A 27,535-nucleotide genomic window follows, 5' to 3' on the forward strand; every position below is an offset into this window, starting at 1 on the left:
TCGTTCTCACCAGGATTTCTTCGCTTCCCAAAGCCGCACCTTCTCTCTGGAAGATCGCTCCAGGAGGGGATCGGCGGTTAGATCTCCGCGGGTTTTACAGTCGCGAGGCACCGGCCCCAAGAGGCGACTAGCGAGACCAACAGGCAGCTGGGCGCCTACCTTGGGGGCGCCTCTGCTGGGGCAGGGCCAGGCCCGACACCACAGCGCCGAGGTGCTGAAGCGAGAGCTCTCCCCACCCTAGCAACTCCCGCCGTCGGGCCCCGCCCTGCGCGGCCCTAACCCCGCGAACCCAAGGTGTCTTAGGCTCATGCGGCAACTGAGGTCGAGGGAGTGCGAGCGGGTAGAGGGGCTTCGTGGAGAAGACTGCAGTAGCGCCCCAACTCGGTCGGCCAAGCCAGGAGCGCCGGTACTTGTAAAGCGCGGGATTAAGGCGAGGGCGCCAGCTGAGCCCTTGGCAGCCGCGGCTCCCTGCGCATTTGGTTCGGGGTAAGAGGAGGGGTCTCCATCTCTGTAGCTGGGTTGGGATGCGCCGGCGTCGTCTTCTCTGTTTTATTTGGTCTTGAGTGGTCCTTTAGCGGGGTCTTCGGGATGCGAGTAGGGAAGGGGGCACCGAGTCCTGTAGGCCGGGTCCTGCAGCCGCGGCTTGAGTAAAGGTAGGAAGATGGACAGATCCTCCCAAGACCCTCTGAGCTTCGGACGGTCCTAGCCCGCCGCCCTCCCTGGCCTTCTGTCAGTGCTGTGGGATCCTGTCCCGGCGTTTTTAAATTAGGAATATGACGCTCCGCAGAAGGAGGCCCAAGTTGAATATGCAGCCCTGAAGCTCCCAGGTAAAACCCTCAGGCCACATCCTTCCCTGCTGCGCATTTTACAAAAGGAGATCCCGACTGAAGAAGGGAAGGAACAGGCCCAAGGTCACGGTGTAGTCAGGAGTCGAGCCAGGACCGAAACCAGGGTCCTGCCTTGCAGCTACGGGACTCTGGGTACTCTTCTCTTCTCCACCGCATCTCCCCTGTTCTGCCCGGCATCCCTCCTCACACTCCTGTGTCCTCCAGAAGGCTCCGGTCCCGCAGACTTGGAGAGTGCTCCCTCGGCTACTGCTGAGCCCTGGGGAAGAATGCTGGACTGCGGTCCGGCTGCGGGTCCAGCTGCCTTGAGCAGTAGCTGAGCCGGCAGTTGGCGGAGTACCGGACAGGTGGTAGGATTGGGGGAGAAGGAGGACCGAACAAAGTGGAGACGCCGCGAGGGCAGGCTGGGGTGGCAGTCCTGGATCGGCTAACTCAGGGAGTCCCCGAGCGCTCAAGCGCAAAGACAATGGGGCTTTGTCTGGGCGGTGCCGCCTCAGCCAATGGAAGCGCGGCTCAAGCCGAGCCTCCGCGGCTCGCGACTGGGCTGGCCCGGAAAGAAAGCGACCCCAAGAATGGCTGCGCTGTTGACTTGGGGCGCGCGCCTACGCGTCTCCCGCGTCCCCGGCTTCGCTTTGCTTTCGTGCTGGAGGAGAGGGCCTGAGGTGGCCAGGGCCGGTCATTCTGCGCGTCTAGATTGCGCGGCCGACCGGTGTCTCCTCACGGGCCTCCCCCTGCTGGGGTGAGGGGTGTTTGTCACTGAGCGAGATGTTGAGCTCCGCGCGTTTTTTTTCCATCCATTCAGCCAAAATCTGAACATAGCTGATGCAGAGTCACGGTCTAATCCTGCGAGGGGATGCAGAGGCACATATATCATTATGGAGGGCTGCCTGTAAGTTCGCTGCCGGGATCTTTTATGACAGCAAATGTCTTATTTTCAACTAGTGCTTTGGAGCCTGGCCCTGCTCAGGGCCTAGACCCTTGGTGGGAGAGGAAGCTCACTTTTGAAATGTGTGTGGCTTTCATATTCTCTCTCAATACACTTTTAAGGAGTGTCTGCTTCCTGTCGGGCACCAGAATAGATATTTTGGAGGAGCCAGAAGTCAATGACACACACGTGGTTCCTATCTGTGGGGCACTCACAGTCCAGGTGGGGATTGGTGGTTATATAGGGGCTATGAATGGCTGTAAACAGACATTTCTCTAATACTGCCTTCCCTAGGTTAGTGCTATTATAAAGGCACAGAAGGAAAGGAGTGAAATGCTAATATGAAGAGAGATTGATTTTTAAAATTAATTTTATTGTTAAAAAATTTTCAGTTGCAGCTGATATTCAATATTATTTTATTTTAGTTTCAGGTGTACAGCATAGTGATTAAACCTTTATAATTTACAAAGTGATCCCCCAAATTAGCCTAGCACCCAGCCGGCTCTACATATAGTTATTACAATATTATTGACTATATTATCAATGCGGTACTTTACATCCCTGTGACTATTTCGTAACTACCAATTTGTACTTCTTAATTCCTTCACCTTTTTTTGCATCAGCCCTCTAACCCCCTCCCATCTGACGACCATCTGTTTGTTTCTGTATCTATCTATGCATTTGTTTTGTTTATTCACTCTATTCTTTTGATTCCACATACAAGTAAGATCATATGACATTTGTCTTTGTCTGACTTATTTCACTTAGCATAATACCCTCTAGGTCCATCCATGGTAAGATTTCACTCTTTTTTATGGCTGAATGATATTCCATTTTATATATGTACCACCTCTTCTTTATCCAATTTTCTGTCAATGGACACTTAGGTTGCTTTCATATCTTGGCTATTGTAGATAATGCCGCAATGAACATAGGGGTGCATATATCTTTCTGAATTCATGTTTTGGATTCTTTGGATAAATAACCAGAAGTGTAATTGCAGAGTCATAAGGTAGTTCTATTTTTAATTTTTTGAGAAATCTCCAAACTGTTTTCCATAGTGACTGTACCAATTCGCAATCCCTTTTCTCTGCCTCCTTGCCAATACTTGTTATTTGTTGATTTATCGATGATAGTCATTCCGACAGGTATGAAGTAATATCTCATTGTAATTTTAATTTGCATTCCTCTGATGATTAGTGATGTTGAACATCTTTTCATATTTCTATTAGCCATCTGTATGTCCTCTTTGGAGCAATGTCTGTTCAGGTTTAATGCCCATTTCTTAATTGGAATGTTTATTTTTCTGGCATTGGGTTATATGAGTTCTTTATAATTTTAGATATTAACTCCTTATCAGATGTATCATTGGCAAATATTTTCTCCCATTCTCAAGACTGCTGTGGCTATTTGGGGTCTTTTGTGGTTCCACATAAATTTTAGGATTATTTGTTCTAGTTCTATGAAAAATGCCATTGGTATTTTGATAGAGATTGCATTGAATCTATAGATTGCTTTGGGCAGTATGACCATTTTAATGCTGTTAATTCTTCCTATCCATGAGCACTGTATAGATATCCATTTATTTGTATCTTTTTCAATTTCTTTCTTTAATGTCTTAAAACTTTCCAAGTACAGGTCTTTTACCTCCTTGGTTAAATTTATTCCTAGGTATTTTATTTTGTTTTGTTGATGCAATTGTAAATGGTATTGTTTTCCTAATTTCTTTTTCTGATAGTTCATTAGTGGTGTATAAAAATGCAACCAATTTCTAAATATTAATTTCGTATCCTGCTAGTAGTAGAATTACTGAATTCCTTTATCAGTTCTAGTAGGTTTTTTTTTTTCTTTTCCCAGTGGACTCTTTAGGATTCTTTATGTATAGTATTATTTCTTTGTTGATTTTATGTCTGGAAGATCTATCCATTGATGTCAATGGGGTGTTAAAGTCTCCTACTATGACTCTATTATTGTTGCTCTCTCCTTTTACGTTCGTGAGTTTTGCTTTATATATGTGGGTACTCCTATATGGGGTGCAAAAATGTTTATAAGGGTTATATCTTGTTGGATTGGTCACTCTATCATTATGAAATGTCTTTCTTTGTCTCTTATTACAGAGTCTATTTCATCTGATATAAGTATTGCTTCCCCAGCTTTTTTTTTTTTTATTTGCATTTGCATGAAGTATCTTTTTCTATCCCTTTACTTACAGTCTGTGTGTGTCATTCGATCTGAAGTGGGTCTAATGTATGGGTCTTGTTTTCTTATCCATTCAGCTTCCTTATCCTATCCTTTAATTGGAACATTTAATCCATTTACATTTAAAGTAATTGTTGTTAGGTATGTAGTTATCACCATTTTATTATTCATATCTATGCCCCCCTTTGCACACATACTTCTTAAAGAATTCTCTTTAACATTTCTTGTACTACTGGTTTGGTGGTGATGAACTACTTTACCTTCTTCTTGTCTAGGAGAAAAATTTAGGGGATCTGGAAAGGCATCGTGGAAGAGGTGTTTGTTATTGATCAGTTAGGACTTAGTCAGATGAAAAAGTCAAATTTAGTATAGGCTGAACAAGACACAGAAATTGAAAAGTATAAGGCTTGTTGAGAAATGTAGCAAATGGTATAATGAGTAGATGTGAAAAGAAAGTTGTAGATTGGATTTGGAGGAGCCAGATGAGGACCACGATGCCCAGCTTGTATGCTGTGATTTGAAATACAGGAAGTACTTATGAAGAGAATGACTCCTTAATCTGTCAGTTGGATTAATGTCATTTTTAAAATGCCTGCACCAAAATCTTGAAAATAGCTTTGTTTCTTTCTTCTTTCATTCACATACATCTAATTTGTTGGTAAATCATAGTGGGCTCTACCTTTAAAACATAGCTAGATTCTGACCACTCCTAATCACCTATGTGACTTCCACCAGGGCTGGTAGCCCTTTTACGTATCTCCAGGGAGCACATTTTCACAATTCACAAGAGTCGTGCAGGTCATAACCTGAATGGCTGTACATTACAGCCCTGGATTACTGCCGTAGCTTCTAAATGGTCTCCTTGCTTCCGCCCTTGTCCATCCTCAGTCTATTCTTAACCCATGAGAGTTATCGAAGTAAAACATAAGTCTGATCATAGTATTCCTCTGATGAAAACTCTCTTAGTTCATTCAAATGGTATGCACCTACTGAGTACAGGGCCCATAAGTATTGGGGATACAATAGTGAAGAAAAAACAAAAATCCCTGCACTTAGAGTTTACATTCTAATGGGACTGAAAGATGACAAATAAGATAAATAAGAACAATACGTATAATGCTATAATGAAAGTTGCCAAGGGGGGAAAAATAGAACTAGGGAAGGGGGATAGAAAACGTCAGGGTAAGATCGATGGGGTGGCCAGGGGAAGTCACACTAAGTAAACAGTTGAGTAAAACACTGAAGTGAGAGGAATAGCTCACACTGTGGATAGTGAGGGAAAGAACATTCTAGTTAGAGAAGAAAGTAAGAGCAAAGACCCTGAAGCAGGAGCTTGCCTGTCATGTTCCACAAACAGCAAGAAGGCCACTGTCATCGAGGTACCATGAACGAGGGGATGAGGTCAGAGAGGCCATGGGGACTCAGATAACGGAGGGCCTTATAGGCAATCTATAGTGATTTTGGATTTTACTCTGAGAGTTTGGTGCTGGAGTGACATAATCCAATTTGTATTTCAGAGGATTACACAGGCAGTACTGAGTAGTGTCCGAAGTGGGCTAGGGTGGGAAGCAGGGAGCCTAGTTGGGAGACTACTGCAATAATCCAGGTGAGGAGAAATGAAGACTCACGAAAATGGTAGCAGAAGATCCTAGAGACATTGTGAAGGTAGAGTCGGGGTTTTCTGACAACTTGGCTGTAGATTGCAAGAAAGAGAAGAGTTAAGAATGAGGAAGACTTAGATACACACACAGCACAAGTTCAGTTCGGGACAGGTTACATTCGAGAATGCTATTCAGCATTCAAGTGGAGATGTTGGATGGACAATTGGATGTGTAAGTCTGAAGTTCAGAGGAGAAGTCTGGTTGGAAATAAACATTTGGGAGTTACCAGCACATTAATCATATTAAACGCTATGAGAGCTCACCATGGTGATGAGAAGAGACCAAGAACAGAGCCCTAAGTCTCCATCATTTAGTGGTTTGACTTGAATTTGGTAGACAGGCCCTGTTCTCCCGGGCGTGGAATGCCTTCTTAATCCAGCAGCTGTAATTATGGTTATTTTGATAGCTCTGGTAACACTTTCTCTTGGGGAGGGACAGAGAGGGTCAGAGAGGGGGAGGCCCACATTCTTGTTGTCATTACAAGATCTACAGTGTGGCGTTCTCAGAATATGGGGCAAACTTAAGCATGAATGATAATCTGCAGAAAGAAGCTGCTTTCAGTATGTTTTAGCCAATATTGTTTTGGCTGCAAATAACAAACTTTAAGCTTGCTTAAACTGTATAGAAAATAAAGACATTTCATGCTGTACAGAGCTGGAGGGCAGGAGGGCAGCAGGGGCTCAAAAACGGATCTGCCCGAGAAGGCTCTGTGGTTGTATTTTTCTCTCCCTCCACCTCCATCTCTGCTTCTTTCTGTACGTGTGCCTGACTCTTTTTTCTCTCTCTGCAGATTGGTTTTTCCCCTCTCTTTCTTGCTTCAGGCACAATGCGATTTAGCACCTCACTCCCCACTCCAGCAGCCAGATCACGCCCTTACCCCCACAGAGGCTGATTTGCATTCTTTCTCAGCGACCAGTGTGATGGATCTAGTGTCTCTCCCTGACTCAGTCCTCTATGATGGGGAGAAGGGGGCAGGTCTCACTGTCTAACTTTAGCTGCAGGGGTCAAAATGTGTGGATGAGAGACAGGTCTGAGAGGATAGAGATTAGATGAGTAGGACAGACGCCTACCTGAAAGATGACCACTGCAGAGAGTGTGGCCATCAACTAAATCTAATCTAGTGACTAGAGTGTTTCTCAGAATAATACAAGTGTCTGACTTAGGTTTGCCTTTCTGAACTGGGTTTTTATTGAAGGTCTCTGTTAAATACAGCTACATGAGAGTCACCTCTGCATTTATGATCAAGTGGTAGTGAGAACATTGCCTATATATCATTTGATGTTCTTATATAATGCTTTCAGACTTTTTTGTTCCAGAAGTTATTTCTCTAAGGAACAACAGGCATGAATGAGAGCTTTAAAACTTGTCAGTTTACCCTTTTGCATGGCCTCAAGTAAGCCCCCATTAACTGTGCAGTTAGCATGCATAGGTGAGCTGAGCTAGACCTTTTAGGCAAAATTATACTTAAGCAATCCAAATGAAAATAGCCAAAGGATAATCTACATCTATCTGGTGAGGGATCTCAACTCAAATGCCAGTAGTGTCCAGGCAGTTAATCAAGGTGGTCTGGGTAGGCTAAAAATAGTAAGCATAAACTGCATTGAGTTCACACATAACTTAACTGCCTAATAACATTGCCATTTAAAACACTAGGCTGGCCAAACAAAATAGCCAAGTACAATCCAGGTTGCCCGTTGTCAGACCCTGGAGCCTTACTCGGCTCACTGGTCTTCAGCTCCTCAGTGTGGGGGTCCCTACTTAGGATGGTTTCCCACCTAAAACCAGCTTGTCCTCTCCAGCAGGACAGGGCCTTCCCCCCTCAGTTGGTAGGGCCAAGGCCCATCCCATCCAGGCTTCATGTCCAGAAACATATGACTTCTCTTTCCTGCCTAAGGCCTGCCTCCTGTGTTCCTGTTTCTTGCTGATGCCTTACGTCTTCTGAGGACTGTCTGCTCCTTGCAGGGGATACCTTGACCCTGACCCACAGGAATGCAACCAGCTATATCCTCTGCAAGAGAGTCCTGTCAGGATGCAACAAGGGAGCCCAGCATCAGGACAAGGATACACACAAACACAGTTGTTTTGGGAGGGGGTGCTTTCTATAGGTCACGCATGTGCTATGCATTGAAAATAGAAAGGAGGTGCCCTTGAGAGCAGACCCAAGCATTCTCATTGTTATCTCCAGATCATCTTGATTTTGCAACAGTAACATATAAATTTGGTTGCTGGGAGTGAAGCCCTCTGTGCCAAGTCCCTCTGGGGCAGCTAATTGAATTCAAGGCTAAGGAGACAATCCCCAACCCCCACAGGCACTGTGCCTTTCTCCTTCAGCACTCAGCTCCCACAACCATTTGTTTCTAAACCAAAAGGCAAGTGAGTGGCCTTTCAAGTTTGAGAACTTTGTATTTAAAGAGAATAAAATCCAGCACAAGGCACTAAGACGGCAAAAATCCTAAAGAGAGTGTGGAAATCTCACTGCTAATAGCATTGTATTTGAAGTGAAAATAGCAACATGTTTAAGAAAATTAAAAAAAGAGAAGAAAAAAAGATTTACAATTCTACCATTCCTCATAAGGGACTACTTTGTGAATAGTGCGTTAATCAAGGGGCAGAGTTTTTGTGCACTTTAAACTGTTTTGACTCCAGCACTTCTGGACATTGCTGATTCTAAGGAAAATAAAATCGAAAGCAGCCTTCTATTTGGAGATACTACTGAAGCATTCTTTGCCACAGGCATTGAGGAAAAGGGATAGTAAGGGCTTTAATTATAGACAACTGGATTTTAAATCACCCAGTGGTGGTGACCTTAGACTTCAGTCCTGGCGAGAGGAGGTGGAGGTGTGTGTCCTTAGCCAGCTGGCCAGTGCTTGGGTGGGGGGCACCAAGGTTGTGCTGGCTGGAGAATTACTGCTTGGCTATCGCCCATGGGAACATAGGTTATCACCCATGGGAACATAACATTCTAATGATAAGCTTTCTGCTTCTATACCCCTGCTTGCACAACCGACCTGTGGGTTGACAGTAAATAGAAGAAAAACAGACTTTTGTGTTCAGACAGAATGAAGAATGGGGTTTAGGGCTTAAAAACCCTGTACCTCTACATTTCAGGGCTGCTTGATTTGGGGTCTGCGTATCCCTCGCAGACCCAGCTGGCTGAAAAAAGAGTGTGTTTCCTATAACTCACTGATTTCTGGTGTTCTGTGTGTCTTTTGGGGGCTGGCAGCTACAGCAAGGTGAAGAATCTGAGTCTGGCATGGACCTGTGCCTTCCATGAAGGGCCATTGTGGGGTTGGGGGCTGTGAGCACACAGCTCATCCCCACTCAGCAGAGACGCACTGAGTGTCTCGTTTGTGTCAGATTTCTTCTAGGCACGAGGGATTCAGGGGTGAACAAGGCACCTGGCCTTACCAATCTTACCATCTAGAAGGGGAAGATAAAGTAATGAAACAAGATAATTTTGGATGGAGGAGTTATGGAGAGCAACCTCTGTGTGCTGCGTGGGGGCTTAGGGACAGCCTCTGTGATGTCTGGAGGGTCAGAAGGACTCGGCCATCTGGAGTGAGGAAGAGCAAGGGCCAGTACCCTGAGGCAGGATAGAGCATGAGAAACTTTCAAAAGGTCAGTGGTTATAGTGCAGTGAGTACAGGGGAGGACCATGCCAGACAAGCTTGGGGAGAGAGGCAGGGGCTACACCAACAGGCATGGAAAAGAAGCTTTTGGGCAATAGAATCACATAACCTGACTGGTGTTATAAAGATCTTTCTAGCTGTTGTGCTATGAATAGAGTATAGTGAGTAGGGGCAGGAGCCTGCTGCACAGTCCAGGAAAGATTAAGGGAGCCAAGAGATCCCTATTTGTTTTCTTTTTCTGAGGGTAAAACAGGTTAAACCTCTACCTGCTTACTGCAGTGAGCATTGCAGTGGTTGGCCAGTTAATGAACTTATTACTGACCTATTGGCCCTGGTTGGTGTCTGATTATCAGTTAGGTCTGGGCGATAACAAAAGGGCAGGGGAGGAGCTCCCTCCCAGGCAGAATCTCGTGCTAATAAGAGCAGTATAAGCAACCACAGCAGGTGTGCAAAGGAGAGGCTGGGACTGCTCACTAGGAAAAGAACAACATCTCCCCCACCTGTGGTTGCCTTGCTCAACTTCCCAGCCTCCCCTTCCTTCCCTTAGGAATCATTGCAGCAGAGTTAAGCAGAACAAGTAGGCAACAGATGCACACACTGATCGACAGTTAATAATCACAAGTAGTCAAGGTGCTGCGTAGCCTTGAGGTGAAACCAAGTGATACGTGGCCTGTTGCAATAAGATTGATTTAATCTCGAAAGGGGGTGGGAGGGTGGTAGGAGAGATTGTGTGTGTTTTCGTTTAGGTTGATTAAAGCTGGTCTGATTTTGTAGCTCCAGTCTCTATCCTATAATGAGTTACTGATGAATTCAGCCTTAGAGCCAGACCCTGTGCTTGGTGGGATGGGAGAAAGAGGTGTAGAGCTGAGTCAAATAATACCTAGTACAGGGCCGGAAAAGCTGCCCGCGGAAGCATATGGGCAAATTAAGAATGATGGCTGATGTCCTAGGTAACCGCAGATTGATGATTTTCTGAATATGAGGAACATAGACAAGAGAATGAGGCTCATGGAGTAGGAATCCCGGAGGATCACTCCTCTAGCCCAACCTCTTCATGCTACAGATGGGTGATAACTCATTCTGGATTACCCAATGAGTTGGCGGCACAGCCAGAACCAGAACCCAGGTTTCTAGATGTCCTAGCCTCCTGACTCTTTCCATCAGACTGCAGTTTGAGAGAAAGGTGCAAGAGGGGACTGCCTCCTGCCATGACTGGACCTGGGTTAAACAGACAGAGCCCAGTTCGACTTTCACAACCTGGAAGAGAAATGGCCACTCTTGCCTAAACCCCTGAAGACAATGAGGCAATGCTGAGGGTGCATTTTGTGTTTCAGGACCCGCCAGGAGGAGGCCTACTTTCTACCTCTTGTAGCCACGATCCTGACCACCCGCTTTTCCAGACCCCTGTAATAGCTCCTAGGGAAAACCCTGAGTTTCTCTGACAGAGAAAATGAAACAAGGTAAGAAGCTGAAGGGTGGAGGTGGCCTTGAGGGTCACGCCATCTGGGCGAAGCAGAGCTCCTTACACATGGATGATCATGAAAGTGGCAATAGGCCTGACTTTCAAAGATGTTTCTCAATACCTGCTGTCTACCAGCAAAGGAAACTCAAAGGTGTCCCCAGGCGACTGAGACCTCCCAGCGCACACAGGGCATGGAAGGATATCTTTCATCAGATAGTTTTTAAACTTTTTATTTTGAAATAACTACACTTGAATGAAAGTTGCAAAAATAGTACATAGGGTTCTTCTATCCTCTTCACCTAACTTCCCCGAATGTAACAAAACCACAGTGCAATCATGAAAGCCAGGAAATTATCACTGATGTATACTGTTAACTAACCTACATACCTGATTCAAATTTTGCCAAATAACCCATTAATGGACCTTTTCCTGGCCTAGGAGACAAACCAGGGTCCCACAGTGTGTTTAGTTGTCATGTCTCCTTACTCTCTTCCTGTTGGGGGCAGTTTCTGAATCTTTGTTGTTCTTGACCTTGACATTTGGGAGAACATCTCTCAATTTGGGTTTATGTGATATCTTCGTGTTTAGATTCAAGTATGATTGTTTGGAAGAATGCCAGAGTGAGGTGGTGCCTTCTTAGTGCATCACATCTGGAGGCACAAGATAGGATGTTAATGTCTCTCATTACTTTAATCACCTGGATAACTGCTCTTTTCAAATCTTACACATGAAGCCAGTTAACTAAAATGTCCGGAGACTTCAGTGAACTGCTTTGTGTGATTTAGAGAAAGCATTAAGCAAGTACAAATTAAACAAGCTCTCTCTCTTTGAGAGCTTCTAGGATTGCCTTTTTCAAGGAGATTCAGTGTGCTCTGCCACCTCATTTTCCTCTTTCACAGCCAGAGCAAGGAAAAATAATACCTTTGCCTTGTATATTTGAGAAGAGTGAAATTAACTGTCAGGTTAAATTCAAAGTCCCAGTAGCTAGAAAATAGGTGGGTATTTTCTATGCCAATAAATATGTTTAGAAGAACATGAATTTAGGCTTTTAGCAGCATTTGCATAAAAGCATTTCCACTGAATATAGCAGTTTGATAGGAGATGGGCCTTTAACTACCAGAGGACATCATATAAGAAGCATTAAAATAGCCCTTCCAGCAGAGGGGCCAATCTCATCGAAGAGGGAACAGAGCCTGGCTTTTGAGAAAGGTGATTTACAGCAATTTTTTTTTTCAGTGAGTGATTCATAGAAATGACAAAATCTGTCTGAAATGTGGTTTTTAGAGGTTTCTGGAGAATATTTTTTTATAGAAGAGAAAATAACCTCAAAGCAAGTTAAATATTTTTACAAAGATTTCATCCTCAAAGAGAAGTGGGGAGTTAGTCAAGCTTCTGGCTCATTCGAGGGGAAAGAAAGTCTGTCAAGGGGAGATTCTGAATCTTCTGGAAGGACTGTAGAAATAATCTGGTTAGGTGGAGGGCCTGGGGGCAGCGTGGTCAGCGGCACAGCTGCATCAGCATGCTTTAGCTGTCCTCAGGACAAGGGCGCCAGCAGAGGTCTGGGAGGGAGACCCAGACCTCTGAGAGGAGGATGGAAGGGGGTTGATCACTGTGCCTCGGTCAGACAGGAGGTCTTCAGGTAGGGAAAAACTTTGGCCTGATTATTTTCCTTGAATCTCAGTTGGAAAGAGCCTAATACTCCTGTCCCCATCTGTGGGCAGATCCTGTGATAGTGTCTGTAAAAGTGTCCTTACAGCCTTTACTTGACCATCTCCAGCCATGAGGCACTCAGTACCTTTGCAGTAGGCCTCCTGTCTTAGGACAGTGCTATTGGAAAGTCCTTCTTCATATAGAGCAGAAATCTTTTCTCCTGTAAATGCCACCCCCTTATTCCTGGGTCTACCCTTTGTATTCACACTGAAAAAGTTAATGTTATCCCCGGGGACTTCATGCTACCCCACCCAATACCCTCCACCCTGACTTCTCATTACATCTGCATGTTTTTCATTGCGCATCTCCTCTGGTTTCCCATTCAGCATTCAGGTCTCCCATCTGAATATTGTCCATTTGTTCTGTGCTCTGAACAGAGCACCACACTCCATATACACCCCCAGTCCCATGTGTACCCGCTCAGAGCAGTAGTCACCCAGTACACACTATCCAGATGAAAACCTCCCCCAAGAGCGGCTGGATGTGGTCCCCGCCCTGACACCTGACAACCTGCTCTGCTTACCAGCTCTGCACAGCCTCAACTTTTGGATAACTTAGCTATATAAAGGAACTAATTATTGCTACATGTAACATATCTGGATGAATCGCCAGAGAATGATGTTGCATGAAAAAAGCAATCTCAGAAGTTTGCGTACTGCAAAATTCTATTTATATATCATTCTGGAAATGTCAAAATTATAGAGATGGAGGACAGATTAGTAGATAAAGAGGATATGCGGTGGGAGTGAAGTAGATATGGCTATAAAAGGGTGACATTTGAGGGATCCTTGTGGTGATGGAAATTTATTTTCACTGTGTGGAGGTCAACATCTGGGTTGTTATATTGTCCTCTAGTTTTGCAAGATACTAACATTAGGGGAAATCGGGTAAAAGGTATGGGGCATCTCTCTGTATTCTTTCTTAACTGTACATGAATCAACGATTATTTCAAAATAAAAAGTTTAATTAAAATAACTGTCAGGAAGCAGCATAAAACCTAAGGGTTACTAAGACATGGAATTTGCAGAAGGCTTTGTAAACAAAGCTGTATCACTGAAAAGTCCTCCCTACACAGTGGCAGTAATGGTCACTGCAACTGCCGGCCCACTGTCTCCTAGTCTAGCAACCCTAAAGGAAGGAGAAGCTCTTCCTCAGTAGTGCCAGCAGGTTGTCCTTGGGAGCTGGGGCAGGGAGACAGCAAGTGCTGCTCGCTGGTGGCTATGGGTACTCTGAGTTGCTTCTGCCCCAGGAACAAGGTCTGGGTGTGACTGCAGCCAGTTCTCATGGCTTCCTTTTCTCTTGCAGGTGCACATGGCTGTTTTACTCTGCCTCCTTTGTCCCTGAGGGCTGTCGCACTTATGCCAACGCAGTGAACCCGGTGAGTGGCATCCTAGGTACTTAGGAACAAGCCAGGTGGTTAGAGCCTTTTCCTCTGCACCCCCAGGTCCTGAGCCACCCTCAGAGCAGGGCCTTGGAGCTTCCAAAACACTCAAGCCACTTTCTCACTTAACCCCTCACCCCCAAACCTCTCATCAGATGAGTTACAGGTTAAGAGTTTAGACTCTGGAGTCTCTCAGGCTTGGTTTCAATTTCAGTTGTTTCACTTCTATCACCAAGTTTCCTCATTTGTAATATGGGAGAGTAATCATAATTATTATAAGGAGTTATTAGAGTTAAATAAGAATAATGTATGCACAGTGCTTTGCACATGGTAAGTAATGATGAAGATGACACTGGACATAATGATGGTGATAATGGTGATAGCTGATAAGGAAACAGGTTCAGAAAGGAGAAATAACTTCCCAAGCAACATTAGTAGTTGATGGCAGAGTCTAGGTTAGAACCCAGTTTCCCAATTCAGAGTCTAAGCTTTGGTGCTATACTATGGTGCTTCTCCAGACAGAAAGAGCCAGGTGGGGAGGGTCAGGCCTGGCCCACTCAGTGAGTACTAGTTGTGCCTGACCAAAGGAGGCCTGATTACTCTGCTTTCAAGACCCTGGTTCCTAACGTGGGGTCTAACCTTCTAAAACAGGTTGGCAGCAAAGCTGTCCTGGTCACAGACTGTGACTCTGAATTTGGGTTCTCCTTGGCCAAGCATCTGCATTCAAAAGGCTTCCTTGTGTTCAATGGATGCTTGATGAAGGTAAGAGACAGGTCATCTTTGTTAGCATTTCCTTCACATATGGTCACTGTTTTGTAAGGTGTTTTTCTTTTTTATTGCAGTAAAATACACGTAATATAAAATTTACCATCTTAACCATTTTTAAGTGTAGTGTTCAGTGATATTAAATATATTCACATTGTCTAAGTACCTCATGTAAGTAGAACCACATAGTATTTATCTTTTTGTGACTGGCTTATTTCACTTAGCGTATGTCTATAAGGTTTGTCCATATTAAGTCTGAATTATATTATATCATATTATATTACATTTTACTTCTCCATTCATCGGTTAATAGACACTTGGATAGCTTCCATGTTTTAGCTACAGTGAGTAATGCTGCTGTAAACATGGGTATACAACTATTTCTTTGAGACCCTGCTTTTAATTCTTTTGGGTGTATACCCAGAAGTAAAATTGCTGGGTCATATGGTAATTCTATTTTGAATTTTTTGAGGTATAATCAAACTGTTTTCTACAGTAGTTGTACCATTTTACCTTCCCACCAACAGTGTACAAGGATTCCAGTTTCTCCACATTCTTGCCAATACTTTTTGTTTTCTCTTTTTGATAGTAGCCATCCCATGGATATGAAGTGGTATCTCACTGTAGTCTTGATTTGCATTTCTCTAGTGCTAGTGATGTTGAACATCTTTTCACGTGCTCATTGGTCATTAGTACGTCTTCTTTGGGAAAATGTTTAAGTCTTTTGGCCATTTTTGAATTGGGTAAGTTTTTTGTTGTTGTTGAGTTTTAGGAGTTCTCTATATATTCTGGATATTAATCCCTCATCAGATATATGATTTGCAAATATTTTGTCCCATTCTGGGGTTCTCTTTTTACTCTGTATCTTTTGATGTACAAAATTTCAAAATTTTTAAGAACTCCAATTTGCCTATTTTTCTTTTGTTACCTGTGCTTTTGGTGTCATGTCCAAGAAACCATTGCCAAATCCAGTGTTTTGAAGCTTTTGTCCTATGTTTTCTTCTAAGTTTTATTGTTTTAGATCTTACATTTAGATCCTTGATTAATTTTGACTTAATTTCCATATATAGTGTTAGGTAAGGGTTCAACTTCATTCTTTTGCATGTGGATATCCAGTTTTCCCAGCACCATTTTCTGAAACAACTGTTCTGTCCCCCATTAAACAGTAAAAAACCATCTGACTATATATGTGGGGGTTTATTTCTGGGCTCTTTTGGAACTCATCCAGTGGAATTCAGGGCATGTGAAGGGAAAGACTGGGACATGAGGCCACAAAAGTAATTAGGGGACAGTTTCCCCAACTTAGAGACTTGTGAAACCATCACCACAGTTCACTTTTATAACATGTCCATTTCTCCGAAGTTTCTCGCTTGACCATTTGCACACCTACCACACCTACCTCTAGTCCTAGACAGCCTCTTCTTTCTGATTTGTCTGTTCCGGACTATTTGTATGAATGCCATCATACTGTACACAGGCTTTTGTGTCAAGCTTCTTTCACTTAGCATAATGTTTTTGAGATTCATCTATGTTATAGAACTTATCAATAGTTCATTCCCTTTTATTATTTGATAGTACTCTATTGTATGAGTATACTACATTTAAAAATTCATTCACTTTTTAATGGATATTTGGGTTAAAAAGTTTGAATTTTAGTTATTATGAACAATGCTGCTATGAACATTCACATACATTTCTGTTTCTACCTTTTTTAAAAAATAGAATTTAGAAACCAATATCTGGCCATTAAGTGTGCTACATGCTAATGTGGCATTGCCGCTTTTTGTCCTTCTCAGTGGACAAAGCTAGAAGATGTATAAATAACTAACACACACACACATACATATGCACACACTATATCTGTATCTATTTATCTCTTATCTATATTTCCTATAAATATCACCCACACCATTTCAAAACAAGAGCATCCTTTCTTGTTTTCCTCATTTTGTTTTTGTTTCTTTCTTCTCCTGCAGTTAGAATTCTGATCCTTATTTGGTTAATCCTACAGTATACACACAATAGCTTCAGAATTGCTGCATTCACACCATTACAAACAGCAAAGCTACCAACTAGTTGTCTTAGCTTAGATCCTCCAAGAAGCAGAGACCACAATAGGATTAAATATCCAAGAGACTGATTTGGGACATGTCTGTAGTGGCTACTGAGGAACAGGGCAGGGAAGTGCAGGGAAATCCTTTAAATTGCAGTGCAGGTCTGTGGGAAAAAAAATTGGAAGGAAGGAGGATTAGGCAGGCAGAGCTTCTGACTGCAGTGCAGTCTAACTCTTGGCGAGGATAATGGGGAGTCTCCAAGCCAAGGTTACCTGTTACAGGAGGCCTGACTCAAGCAGGAATGATACAGTGTACCTACCATGCTTGGCCAGTGGCTGAGAGTAGCCTAGGCAAGCGTAGCTGTGGCCATGGCATTCATGCCACAGTGGATCATCTGAAAGCCTAGCAGCTGGAAACCTTCTGTTAACTGCTCCCAACGCAGGCTGTTCTTAAAAGAGGTCTGCTGTGGTCGCCACAGTGGAGCTTAAGATTTTTTAAAAGTGTTTTTTATCTATTAACCATAGGTATAAAAAGTACTGTATTTAAAAGCTACTTGAATTAACTATTTTTCTATCTTTATCATTATATTAGTGATTTGAAGCATAGTTTGATTCATTTATTTGTTTGTATTTTGTTCCCTTCATTCTTATTGATTTAATTTAATTTTAGAATATGTAAAACTTAACAAGGCTCTAGAGTCAAAATTATTTTAAAAGGTACACTCAAAGTAGTGTTACTCTCTCACCTCCTATCTTTCCATGCCATTCACCCCTTCCTACACAAATGTTTGTACACTACATACACCCTTTTATAATGATAAAAAAAAAAACCTCAATATATCTCGGATATCACCCCATACAAGTTCATAGAGATCTTCGCTTTTTTTTTTTAAACAACATCGAGGTGCCCCACTGTATGAGTGGGCCATGGTTTACTCCACCAGCCTTCTACATGTGAGCATTTAGGCAAGTTTTCAATATTTTGCAATTAGAAATAATGCCACAAGGAATAACCCTCTGTATATGTATTTTTGTATTATTGAGAGGTTTATCTTTAAGGTAAATTCCTAGCAGTGATATTCCTCTTAGGTCGGAGGGTTAAAAGAATATATCCTCATTTAAAAAGACATTCCCAAATTTCCTATCATAGGGATTGTGTAATTTTACATTCCCACAAGTAATGTATGAACATACCTGTTTGTGCACAATTTTACCAACAGAGTGTTCATCAAGCTTCTGATTTTTGCCAATCTGATAGGTGAAAAGTGTATCTCAGTGTAGCTTTAAATCGTATTTCTCTTATTGTGAGTGCATACCCGTGTTCTTTAAATCTGTGACCCAAAAGTAGCACATATATCACCTATGCTCTCACTTTATTGGCCAGAACTTAGTCACGTGGCATAGCCTTACCTGGCTGCTAGGGAGGCTGAGAATCGTAGTTGGGATTCTGAGACCATATGTACCCTGCTTAAAGTCAAGGGTTTAGTGCTATAGAAGAAGGAAAGAATGGGTATTTGGGACAACCTGCTGTCTCTGCTCAGTAGCAGAGACATTTTTCTTTATTTTGAAGTCAGTAGGAACCCAGGGAAGGAATTTATTAATACTAGATTTCATGTCTGTAAAAACAATATCTGTTTAATATAAAAAATTTTAATAATATAAACCAGTACAAATAATAAAGTAATTTGCATTGCCATGGTCTGAACATATTTCCAAATCAGAGAAGAATTTGTTCTTTTTAATTTTTACTTCTTTTGAAGTGTGAAAGTAATATATATTCATAATAGAGTGAAACAATACAGAAGTGAATGATGTTAAAAAGTGAAGTCTTTTCACTTGTCTCCTGCCCCAAAGTAACTAAAATTCCAGTATGCACATTATTTATGACTTTTGCTATTATAAACAAAGCCGCAGTAGATAGTCTTGCACATATCTTTGTATTCTTTCATTAGCAATTCTTAGGAAAAATTTCTAGTTGTGAAATGTGCCAGGTGAAAAGATGTGTAGACTTTAGATTTTATTACAATCTGCCAAATTGCTCCTCTAAAAGGCTGTATTCATGCCTACTCCCTCTGATAGTGCATGTGAGAACCTGTTTCAGGAGGGATTTGGGGGTGATGGGTGTGGCATGCTCGCAGTTCGGTTCTCTGTGTAACACGAACCTGCCAGCAAGCCTGGCAGGGGCTGTGATGCCACAAAACATTTTGTGCTTTTAAAGTCCCTTTTCAGGATGTTCAGCACCTGTACCATTGTGCTGGCTTGTCCAATGACACAGGGAGCCTCACCTGGCTCCAGAGTGCTAGGCAGAGCCCACTCAGTCTATAGAGGAACCTTTGAGAGGGAGCCAGGGCCTTGGGTTCTAGTTCTAGATCAGCCACTTAACCCAGTGACTGGCGAACACTTCTCTTCCTTGAGCCTCAGTCTGCCCTTATATAAGATGGCTGAATTGGGTGAACTTAGGTCCTTGCACTCATACAGTAGTGATTCTATGATTTAGTGACTGAAATTTTGAAGAAAATACCAGACAAGATCACTACCAGGTTATGTCTGTTAGTGTCTATATCTTGACTTTTTTGGTGTCATGATCTGTCTTTTCTGGTCAAAGCTAGAGAGGGCAGAAGTCTCTAGGGGTTTCAAAAAAATGTGTATTTACTTTTGCCTAGTATCTTGTATGAGTTATGCAAATCAGAAAGTCATCGGAACCACCAGAGACTATGGATAAAGTGCTGTAGCAATTGAAGAGGGAAGATTAGTCTACAGCCTGGTTCTGAGATGTTAAGCCACATGATGGATTCGGGTTACATCTGTACCCAGACACTCTGCTGGTCTGACTTAGAGTTACCCCTCTTCTTGTGCTTCAGACCTCAGTGCCTCTGGACCTGACTTCCAGCAGATGTCTCCACCCTCTTATATCACTAACTCCTCACTCACTACTCTCTGTGGGTCGGTAAAAGCTATGGAGAAAAGTAAAGCAGGAAAAGAAGATGGAGGGTGAATGTGGTAAAGGGGGTGTTCAGTTTTAAAGAGGAAAGAAAAGAGCTCGCTGTGAAGGTAACCTTGGTAGTAGGTGAAGGAGCAAGTCTTGCAGATATCTGGGGAACAGGGGACAGCCGAACCAAAGCCCCAAGGATGGTGTGTGGCTGGTGTGTTGGAGGAAAAGCAGGCCTCTGTGGCTGCAGCCCAGCTAGTGAGAGAGAAGTAGTGTGAGGTGAGGATGGCAAGGAGTGGGAGGGAGAATGATGTGTCTCTGAGAAGAAACAGATTGCCTGTCTCTGCTGCCATCTGGAAAGATGAACAGGAGTTCCCTGTGGTGGGTGGAGGTAACATATCCAGACACTGCCAAAGTCCGATGTAGCTGAAGCCCAGTGCCCCTGTGGAGGAGGAGAAGATGAGCTGGGAAAGGAAGGCAGGACGGGGCCAGGAGGGGCCCTGAATGCTTCTGACATGGCTTTTATCGAGGATGCCAACAGACCCCATTTTGCCAGATCCATTGGCCCCTTCTCAGACTGTGTTATGCTCAACTCATTGGCAGATCTGACCATACGATCCACTCTTGCTTGTAACACATTATTTCTTGACTTCATGAACACCCTGCTCTCTCATTTTCTCTCCATCTCCTCGGCTAGCGCTTCCTGCTCCTCCTTCTATTACAATGTTTCAGCCTCGCTTCTCTTGTCAGAGTGTTCCTAATACGTGTGACAAGATGCTCACATTTAACACGTGCCGAGTGTCCTCTCACCATGCCTTGAGGTGCTAGACCACCTAACAATAAATACTGAGAGACCGTAGAAACTTTCCGCAGGATTAGCCCATTACCTGCCTCACTATTGTACTAAATTGAGGTGGAGGGGGTTGAGAGTTTAGAAAGAGTTGTTGGTGTGCTATCATATTTTCCCTTTAATCTCAAGTTAAATAAAATGGCTTTCAAGAGAACTCCTTGGAGAGCTTACCATTTGTGCCCTAGACTGTCTGAGGCCAGAGAATGGAGCGATTAATATTTGCCAAAAGAAGTCTAAAGGCCCACGAATGAGGCTGCAGTGGCTTGTCTGGAGTGGCTTGTGTGGAAGGGCTGTCCTCTTACCTAGGCAGGACGCCATTGCCTGAACCTGATGTGGATAATGACAGAAGCTCCTGTAATCATTTTAATGGGACCTGCCCAGTGAAACTCCTAGGAGGGTCCATGTGACCCAGCCAGAGGGGTGCCCCACTGAAGCCTGAGCTGAGGGAGAAGATGCCCAGTTGCAGAAGGGGATGGCATGGGAGGTCTCCATTGGACGGATCTTTGCGGAACCCACAAAAGCACCACAGGGAGGGTGGGCCAGCCATCATGCATCTGCCATCCCAGGACACCAACAGCAGAAAACGGGTTCACCACCCTCAGAAGACTACAGTCTTGCCTGCTCATTTGCCAGCGCCTAGATCCACCTCGTGGAGTGTCAGAGATTAAGGAATCGGAGAGGAGGAGGAGATAGAAAATAGAAAGACAACTTCCACCCCTGCTACCTGGTGTCCCAAACTAGCTTCCCATGCTCCATCAGGCCTGGGTCAGGGCAGGCTCTAAATGAGATACAAGTTTGAAAGTTTAGGCATTCAAACCAGGCTGGGCTGGAGTTATTTCATTAGTAGACTGAACTGGACTCTTTATGCCAAAACAAGAGGCTCTCTATTATCTGAGAATGAGGGTGAAAGCTATAAGACTTGCCTGAAATTTCATTCAAGGATGGGAAAAATAGCTTACAGATGAAGTTTAAAGGGGCAGTGAAAGAAGTGTAAACTGGTTACACAGATGTAGCAGGACTGAAAGCTTGTCCCTGAGCAGCAAGACAGATGTGGACCAAGACAGAAACCCTGGAGCCACCGTGGCCCTGGCAATGCAGCCTTGGCCTGAGGACAGGTGGATCTGGAAGAGGACAGACCGCCATAGTCTGCAGCCTGTGGGCTGATGTCGGTTGGAAAAGGTTTCCTTTGAAAGCCTAGGGGCAAACTGACAGTATCTTTCCCTGTTGAGGTGGCTGTTAGGAGCAGGATGCGGAGGCTGCTCAGAGGTAGATGAGGACTCCTGGGGATGTCTGTCAGGTGAAGGTAGAGGGTACGGTTTCTTTCCTGGGGGCCTGAATGCTGAGACCGAAATTGTGGTCAATGAGATGAAGCCCCAGATGAAGCCTCCTCTGGGAGAAGGCTCCAAGCTGCCAAACGATGTTATGTGGACACTCTGACCTGGGGTGAGTGGCTTCCCCTGGGGACTTCAGGGGCATTGGCTTGATGCTGGCTAGAGGCACATGGAAAGGTCTGGTGTGGTGTCCAAGAGTTGCTGAGAAATGGCAGCAGGGTTAACAAAGTCTGAGAAGAGCAAAGGGCGCTCAGGTACCTCTCGTGCGTGTCAGCTGGAACTACGCTGTTGGAGGCAGATGTCAGCCCCTTGGAGACTTAGCTTACTTGGGCTCAGCTCTGAGGGGTGTTTGAGGAGCCATAATATGAAGACTGCATTGAAACAAAGCAGGTGTTTTCCTGGTGCCTGTGTGCTGTCTGTGGAAAAGAGAGGTGTCTGTGGCACCAGCCCCTCTGACCTTTGGACTTGAAGATGGCATCATGGGGAGTTCTTTTCTTGGGGAGTCCTCTGCAAGAATGGCAGGAGAAGCTCTACACTTGTCTGCTCCCCTGTAGCTGGAACACTGCCATGTCATTTGGGAAGGTTGGCACATCCAGGGCATTTCAGAGCCAAGCTTTGGATCAGTCAAGGCTTTGACCTGGCTGCTCTGTGCAAAGGTGATTGTGAGTGTAGCTGCCATTCTTGGTGCCAGGCTGGACAGAGGCTCAAGGGGCCACACATGTTGCTGCTTGAGCATGGCCACTGTGGCAGGAGAGAGGAGGGCTCCCAGGAAAGGATGATACTTTAGGGGTGAAAGAGATATTAGAGGAGGGGGATCAGCCTGACCTCCTGTCTGATGCCTGGGTGTTCTCTGCAACATGTTCCCTACCCGGTCCCAACCCCCACCTCCACCCTCATCTTTTGAACATCTCTCAAGCAGTCCATGTTATCTGCAGACAGTGAACATCACTTCTCAGTTTGAATTGAAGCTGACTTCCTGGCCCTGGTTCTGTTTTTTGGGCTGCATAAGACAGATTGGCTCCATTATCATCATGTTCTCCCTGAGTCTTCTCTCCAGAGTGACTGTCTCCAGTACCTTTGGCCCCATTTGACATGATTCCTTTACTGTTCTCTCCTGTCCATCTGACATTGCATGATGTGGGTCCCCCAGTCCTGGGGTTCGGGTCTTCCTGGTTAAAACTTCTGTGAGACCTGGCCTAACCTGTAGAGAACTTTCCACTGCTGACATATGCTGATTATTCTCAGACCTCCTGCTCTGGTCCTTGCTTCATTACTGGTCATAGGTGCCTCAGGCAAGCCCTGGGCTAAGAGTAGACATTCCTCTATTACTTCATCCTCCGACAGCTACTCCTGTCCTATTGTAAGATGCATCACTATTCCCAGTACCACTGAGAAAGTCATTACCAATTAAATTATGGCTGACAGTGTTTAATTTTCACATCACTTGTAGCTCATTCCTATTGTGAAAAACATGTGTGTCATAGAATAGGTAAAATATGATAACACAACGTGCCTCATGATGTGAGGGACTTGCGAGATAATGCACGTCAAGTGCTTAGTGTGAAGCGGGGTAAATACTCGATAAGTGACATCTACTTTTATTCAGATCTTCCAGCAGCTCGCTGCTGCCTCCACGCAGACGCCTGCCCACCTCTCCAGCCTCATTTTCCACAACTTCCTCAGGCCTCTGCTTTGCCTGCAGTGGTTTCTGGCAGGACCTCTTACCTCTGCCTGAAGTGCTCCTCCCCAGCCGTCCTTCTGGTCCACGTTCTCAGCTGTCACTGCTTTTGGAAAGCCTTCCCTATCTGCCCCACCTTCTGTGCAGCCCCCGGCCTCCCACCATCCTCCTGTATTGTTTGCTTACTCATCTGCCTCCTTCCCTAAAATGTGGAAAACTTTGAGAGCAGGGGCTGAGTTATTTATTTTCGTGTCTCCAGTTCTTAGCACAGTGCTAGAACATGATAGAGGCCCAAGAAATGTTTCCTGAGTGAGTGATACTTTTCTCGTGTGTAATAGTACCTGAATTTGCATAGTGTTTTATCATTTGACACGTTTTTAAAAAAACAATCTCCTCATTCCATTAACTTGAGGAGGTCAGGACAGGTGCACTGTCCTTATGTCCAACTATAGATAGAAAAACTGGACACCTGTTAAGGGGTGCACCTGAGTGCATGGAGCCTGGTTAGTGGCCAGACTGGATCCAGAGGCCAGCCCTGGGCTCTTACCAACTTGAGAGTGACAGGACCTTGGCTTAGAACAGAGGTGGCAAACTATAGCCTGCTGGTCACATGAGGCCTGTGGGTATGCTTTGGCTCACACATTGTTGTTGTTGTTGTTGTTGTTGTTTTAATGCAACTAGGTTACCAACACTTATAAAATTAGGTGATTTCATACAGAAATCCCAATTATAAGCTTAAAAATTTAGTTCCTGGCACCCCTGGTCTTGCATACCATGTGGGCAACAGCGGGCAGGGGGCGAGAGGCCAGGATGTGCTTCACTCCCGAGTGTCCCCCTCTCATGCTATACCCACATGTCAGGCCCCAGTAGGTACTGAGTTTGCAACCTCTGCTCAGGGAAAGGATCCTGCCGGTGAGGCCTTGGGGGCTCGAGGTCGTGTCTGTGGCTCTAAGTTTTGTGCTTGGTATGTCACCAGTGCTCAGGGGTTGAGCAGAACCCCCTGCTGGTGGAGCAGGTCTGGGTACTTCCAGAGACAACTGCCTGCAGTTGTTAGTAGCCCCAGGCTTAGGCAGGGACTTGGAGCCACCTCCCTGCTTGGTCCTGGTCCTCAGCCTGGAGGCAGGGTGGGAAGGAGGGGTGAAGTAATTCCTCTCTCCTCCCAGGACAAAGGGGATGATAGAGTCAAGGAACTGGACAGCTTGAAGAGTGATCAATTGAGAACCATCCAGCTCAATGTCTGCAAGAGTAAGGAGGTGGAGGAAGCGGTGGAGATCGTCCGCTCAAGCCTGGAGGACCCTGAGAAAGGTAAGAGATATCTGGGGGCAGGTGTGTAACGCACAAGCCTTCTTAAATGCTACCCTCTGTATTATTCAAGTGCTTTCTCTAGCACGGAAAGAGGAAGTGGGTTAAATTAAACACACCCATACAATAGGCAGTATGAAATAAAGCTGGAGGTATTTCAGAATCTGCAAGAGTGATGAATGGATGTGCTCCGGTTCAGGTCAGTTCAGCCAGTGCCCATTGAATGTCTATTCTAGGCCAGGTGCTGGGCCAAGTGCTGAGGATATAGAGATGGCCAAGACTCAGTCCCTGTGTCCGAAGACCTCTCAGTTCATCAAGGGGCTGACCCGGATGATTTCCACATCCCCTCTCAGGGAGTAGCACAGGACAGAGGAACATAGCCCAGTCTTGGGATGGGGAAGGGAATGGAACAGTTAGGGCAGATTATGGCAGAACAAGGGGATGGGCATTCAAGGAGGAAGGCAGGGCATGTATAATTGAGGGAAGCACACAGCGTGTGCTGGGAATGACGAGTCAGGGGTCAAGTCTAGTGGAGGTGGTAGCAGCAAACGAGGTTGGGAGGGAGCTTGTTCAGGGTCTGCGGTTCCAGACGAGGGAAGTGACCACTTTCTTGAGGGCAGTGGAAGCCACTGAAGGGGCTTTCCTGAGGGAAATGACCTGGTCAGATTTGTGAAAGCTTGCTCTAGAGATCACGGTGGCAGTGGGGAGTGGATTTAAAGGGGGAATGTAGGTATGAATGTCCCGAACCAGGGCAGTGAGCATTGGGAAAGAGGAAGATCCGATTCAAGGGGTATTGAGAAAATCCCAGTTGGCTGGACTTGGTGACTGATACATGTGGAGATGAGAGAGAGGTAAGAGGTTTCTATCCTGGACACCTGGTACTCGTCACTAGAAGAGCAGTTTGAAAGATGGGGAGATGCTGAAGTACCTAAGGGATGCCCTGGGGGAGTGTCTGGACTGGAGATCAAGTGTCCAAGACTGGAGGTGAGACTAGGAGTGGGAGAGTTGGCAAGGAGAGTCTACTGCGAAAGATGAGCAGTTAGGGGCCAGAGAAGAGGAAGAGACAGCTGTCAGAGAGGCTGGCTACAGAGCTTGGCCCCAGAATCTAAAGGGACAGAAAGTTTGGGGGACAGTAGCCAACAGGGTCACATGCTATAGATTCAAATGTTCTCCCAGTGCAGCCCTTGGAGGACCTTGGTGGGAGGGCTCTGTTGCACAATAGATGGGAGGGGATGCCGTCTGTGTAGAGCACAGTAATGACGGTCCCACCTGGCGAAGCCAGCTGGCTACTCACTTCATCGCTGACATTTACCTTGGAGCTTCCTGACAGCCCAGGCAGAAAGGGTATGCCTCCTTCAACCCTGCTTTTTCACAGAACAGGGTGGGTGCAGATCTTTGGAGTGGTGATTTCGCTTGCTAGTAGGGAAGAGGGAGGTGGGTGGGGTGACCGGAGCCTGTGCTGGGCACTCTGCTGAGCATATATCAGTCAGGCGGAGATGCTGTCATCCCCAGCAGCCACCTCAGAAGTGCTTATGCTGTGTGGCTATCAAAGAAGCTGTTGCTCCGGTTGCTGGCCTGTCACTGATGCGTCACTTTGTCAGCCCGGGGCCACCCCCATCCCCACAGCAGGCCATTCTCAAGCCCTTCTGCTCTCTGAGGAGAGGCTCGTGGGTTTCCGAACATCTGTTTAATAATTAACAGGCAGACCAGGGCTTCTGTTCTGCCAGGATGGGTCCCACCGGGATGACTACCAGCTCAGAGGTGCAGCCTGCTTCGCCCCCTCGCTGGCGGTAAATCGTCTTCCTCTTGGCCTTTCTTGGCAGCTGGGATGTTGCCTTCACAAACTACCAGGCAGGAAAACAGCTACAGTCAGCACCGTAAGGCCACTGCATTACCGCTTGTGGGTTTGTGGTGACTTCAATGCCCGTGGAAGGGAGTCATCACTATAGATATAGCACAGAATGGGGCTGCACCAAGGCTGGTGGCTGCTCAGGACCCTGGTCCTTGTACCCTGCCACCAGGGCAGAACCATTCCCTGGACTGGTCTGACCAGTTAGCATAACCGGCAAGGCAGAGCCACAGGCGGAGGTGCTCAACCGCCCTTCCTCTGGATGGTGTTCAAACCCCAGCACCAGCCCTGATGCATAAGCCTTTTCCTGATGCTTTTTCCTCATGCTGCATTCTGGCAAGGGTTAATAAACCACTTACCGTGAACTTACTCAACCAATACTTCATTTTTTTGGAAAAAATTTTTTGAAGATTTTTGCGTTGAAAAAGAAAATCTGTTAGATATGTGTTTGTACATGTCTCCCCTCCCCCATCCCTCGCCCTCGCCATCTCTCCCTTTGGTCCTCCACCCGCCATCATGGGCTGTCTTCCCGGTAAAGCCACTGGAATTCTCGCCGTCTTTGGCAATGCTGCCTTTGAACTCCAGGTGGCGCCCTCCCTGAGCTTTCAGACCAGTGTGCCATTTCTAAGCTGCGGGCAGGTTCTAACTCACTTCCCAGGCAGGGAGCTCCCAAGAGACAAGTGGAGGGCATATTTTGATGGCAAGATTGGTGGCCTTCACGCTGGCCCTGTGGAACAGTAGCTGCCAAAGCCAGGGGAGCCAGCCACAGGAGGTGAGATCAAGGGGATTTTCTGACTAGAGCAGGTGAGCCATCTGCCACAAGCCCCTTTGCTTTCCAGCAGGATTCTGAGGGACTGGACATCTGGAATCTGAGCAGCACTCCCTGCTTCCAACCCAGGGAAAGGCCATGTGAGTGGGCCAACTGACAGATAGTAGGGCTGGTCCGACCTTGAAACCACTTCCCTC

General features: G+C 45.4%; 1 protein-coding gene across 1 annotated transcript in view; it reads left to right on the forward strand.

Moving 5' to 3' along the window:
- Positions 1-1,107: 1,107 nt before the first annotated feature.
- Positions 1,108-27,535, forward strand: part of BDH1 (3-hydroxybutyrate dehydrogenase 1) — a 32,114-nt gene continuing 5,686 nt past the window's right edge. Inside the window, 4 exon segments of the mRNA XM_036219874.1 lie at positions 1,108-1,734; positions 13,737-13,809; positions 14,464-14,574; positions 24,582-24,723. Coding sequence (XP_036075767.1) covers positions 1,721-1,734; positions 13,737-13,809; positions 14,464-14,574; positions 24,582-24,723 — 340 coding nt within the window. The 5' untranslated portion in view covers positions 1,108-1,720.

The sequence above is a fragment of the Rousettus aegyptiacus genome, unplaced genomic scaffold, assembly GCF_014176215.1.
Source record: "Rousettus aegyptiacus isolate mRouAeg1 unplaced genomic scaffold, mRouAeg1.p scaffold_m13_p_4, whole genome shotgun sequence".
Lineage (NCBI taxonomy): Eukaryota > Metazoa > Chordata > Mammalia > Chiroptera > Pteropodidae > Rousettus > Rousettus aegyptiacus.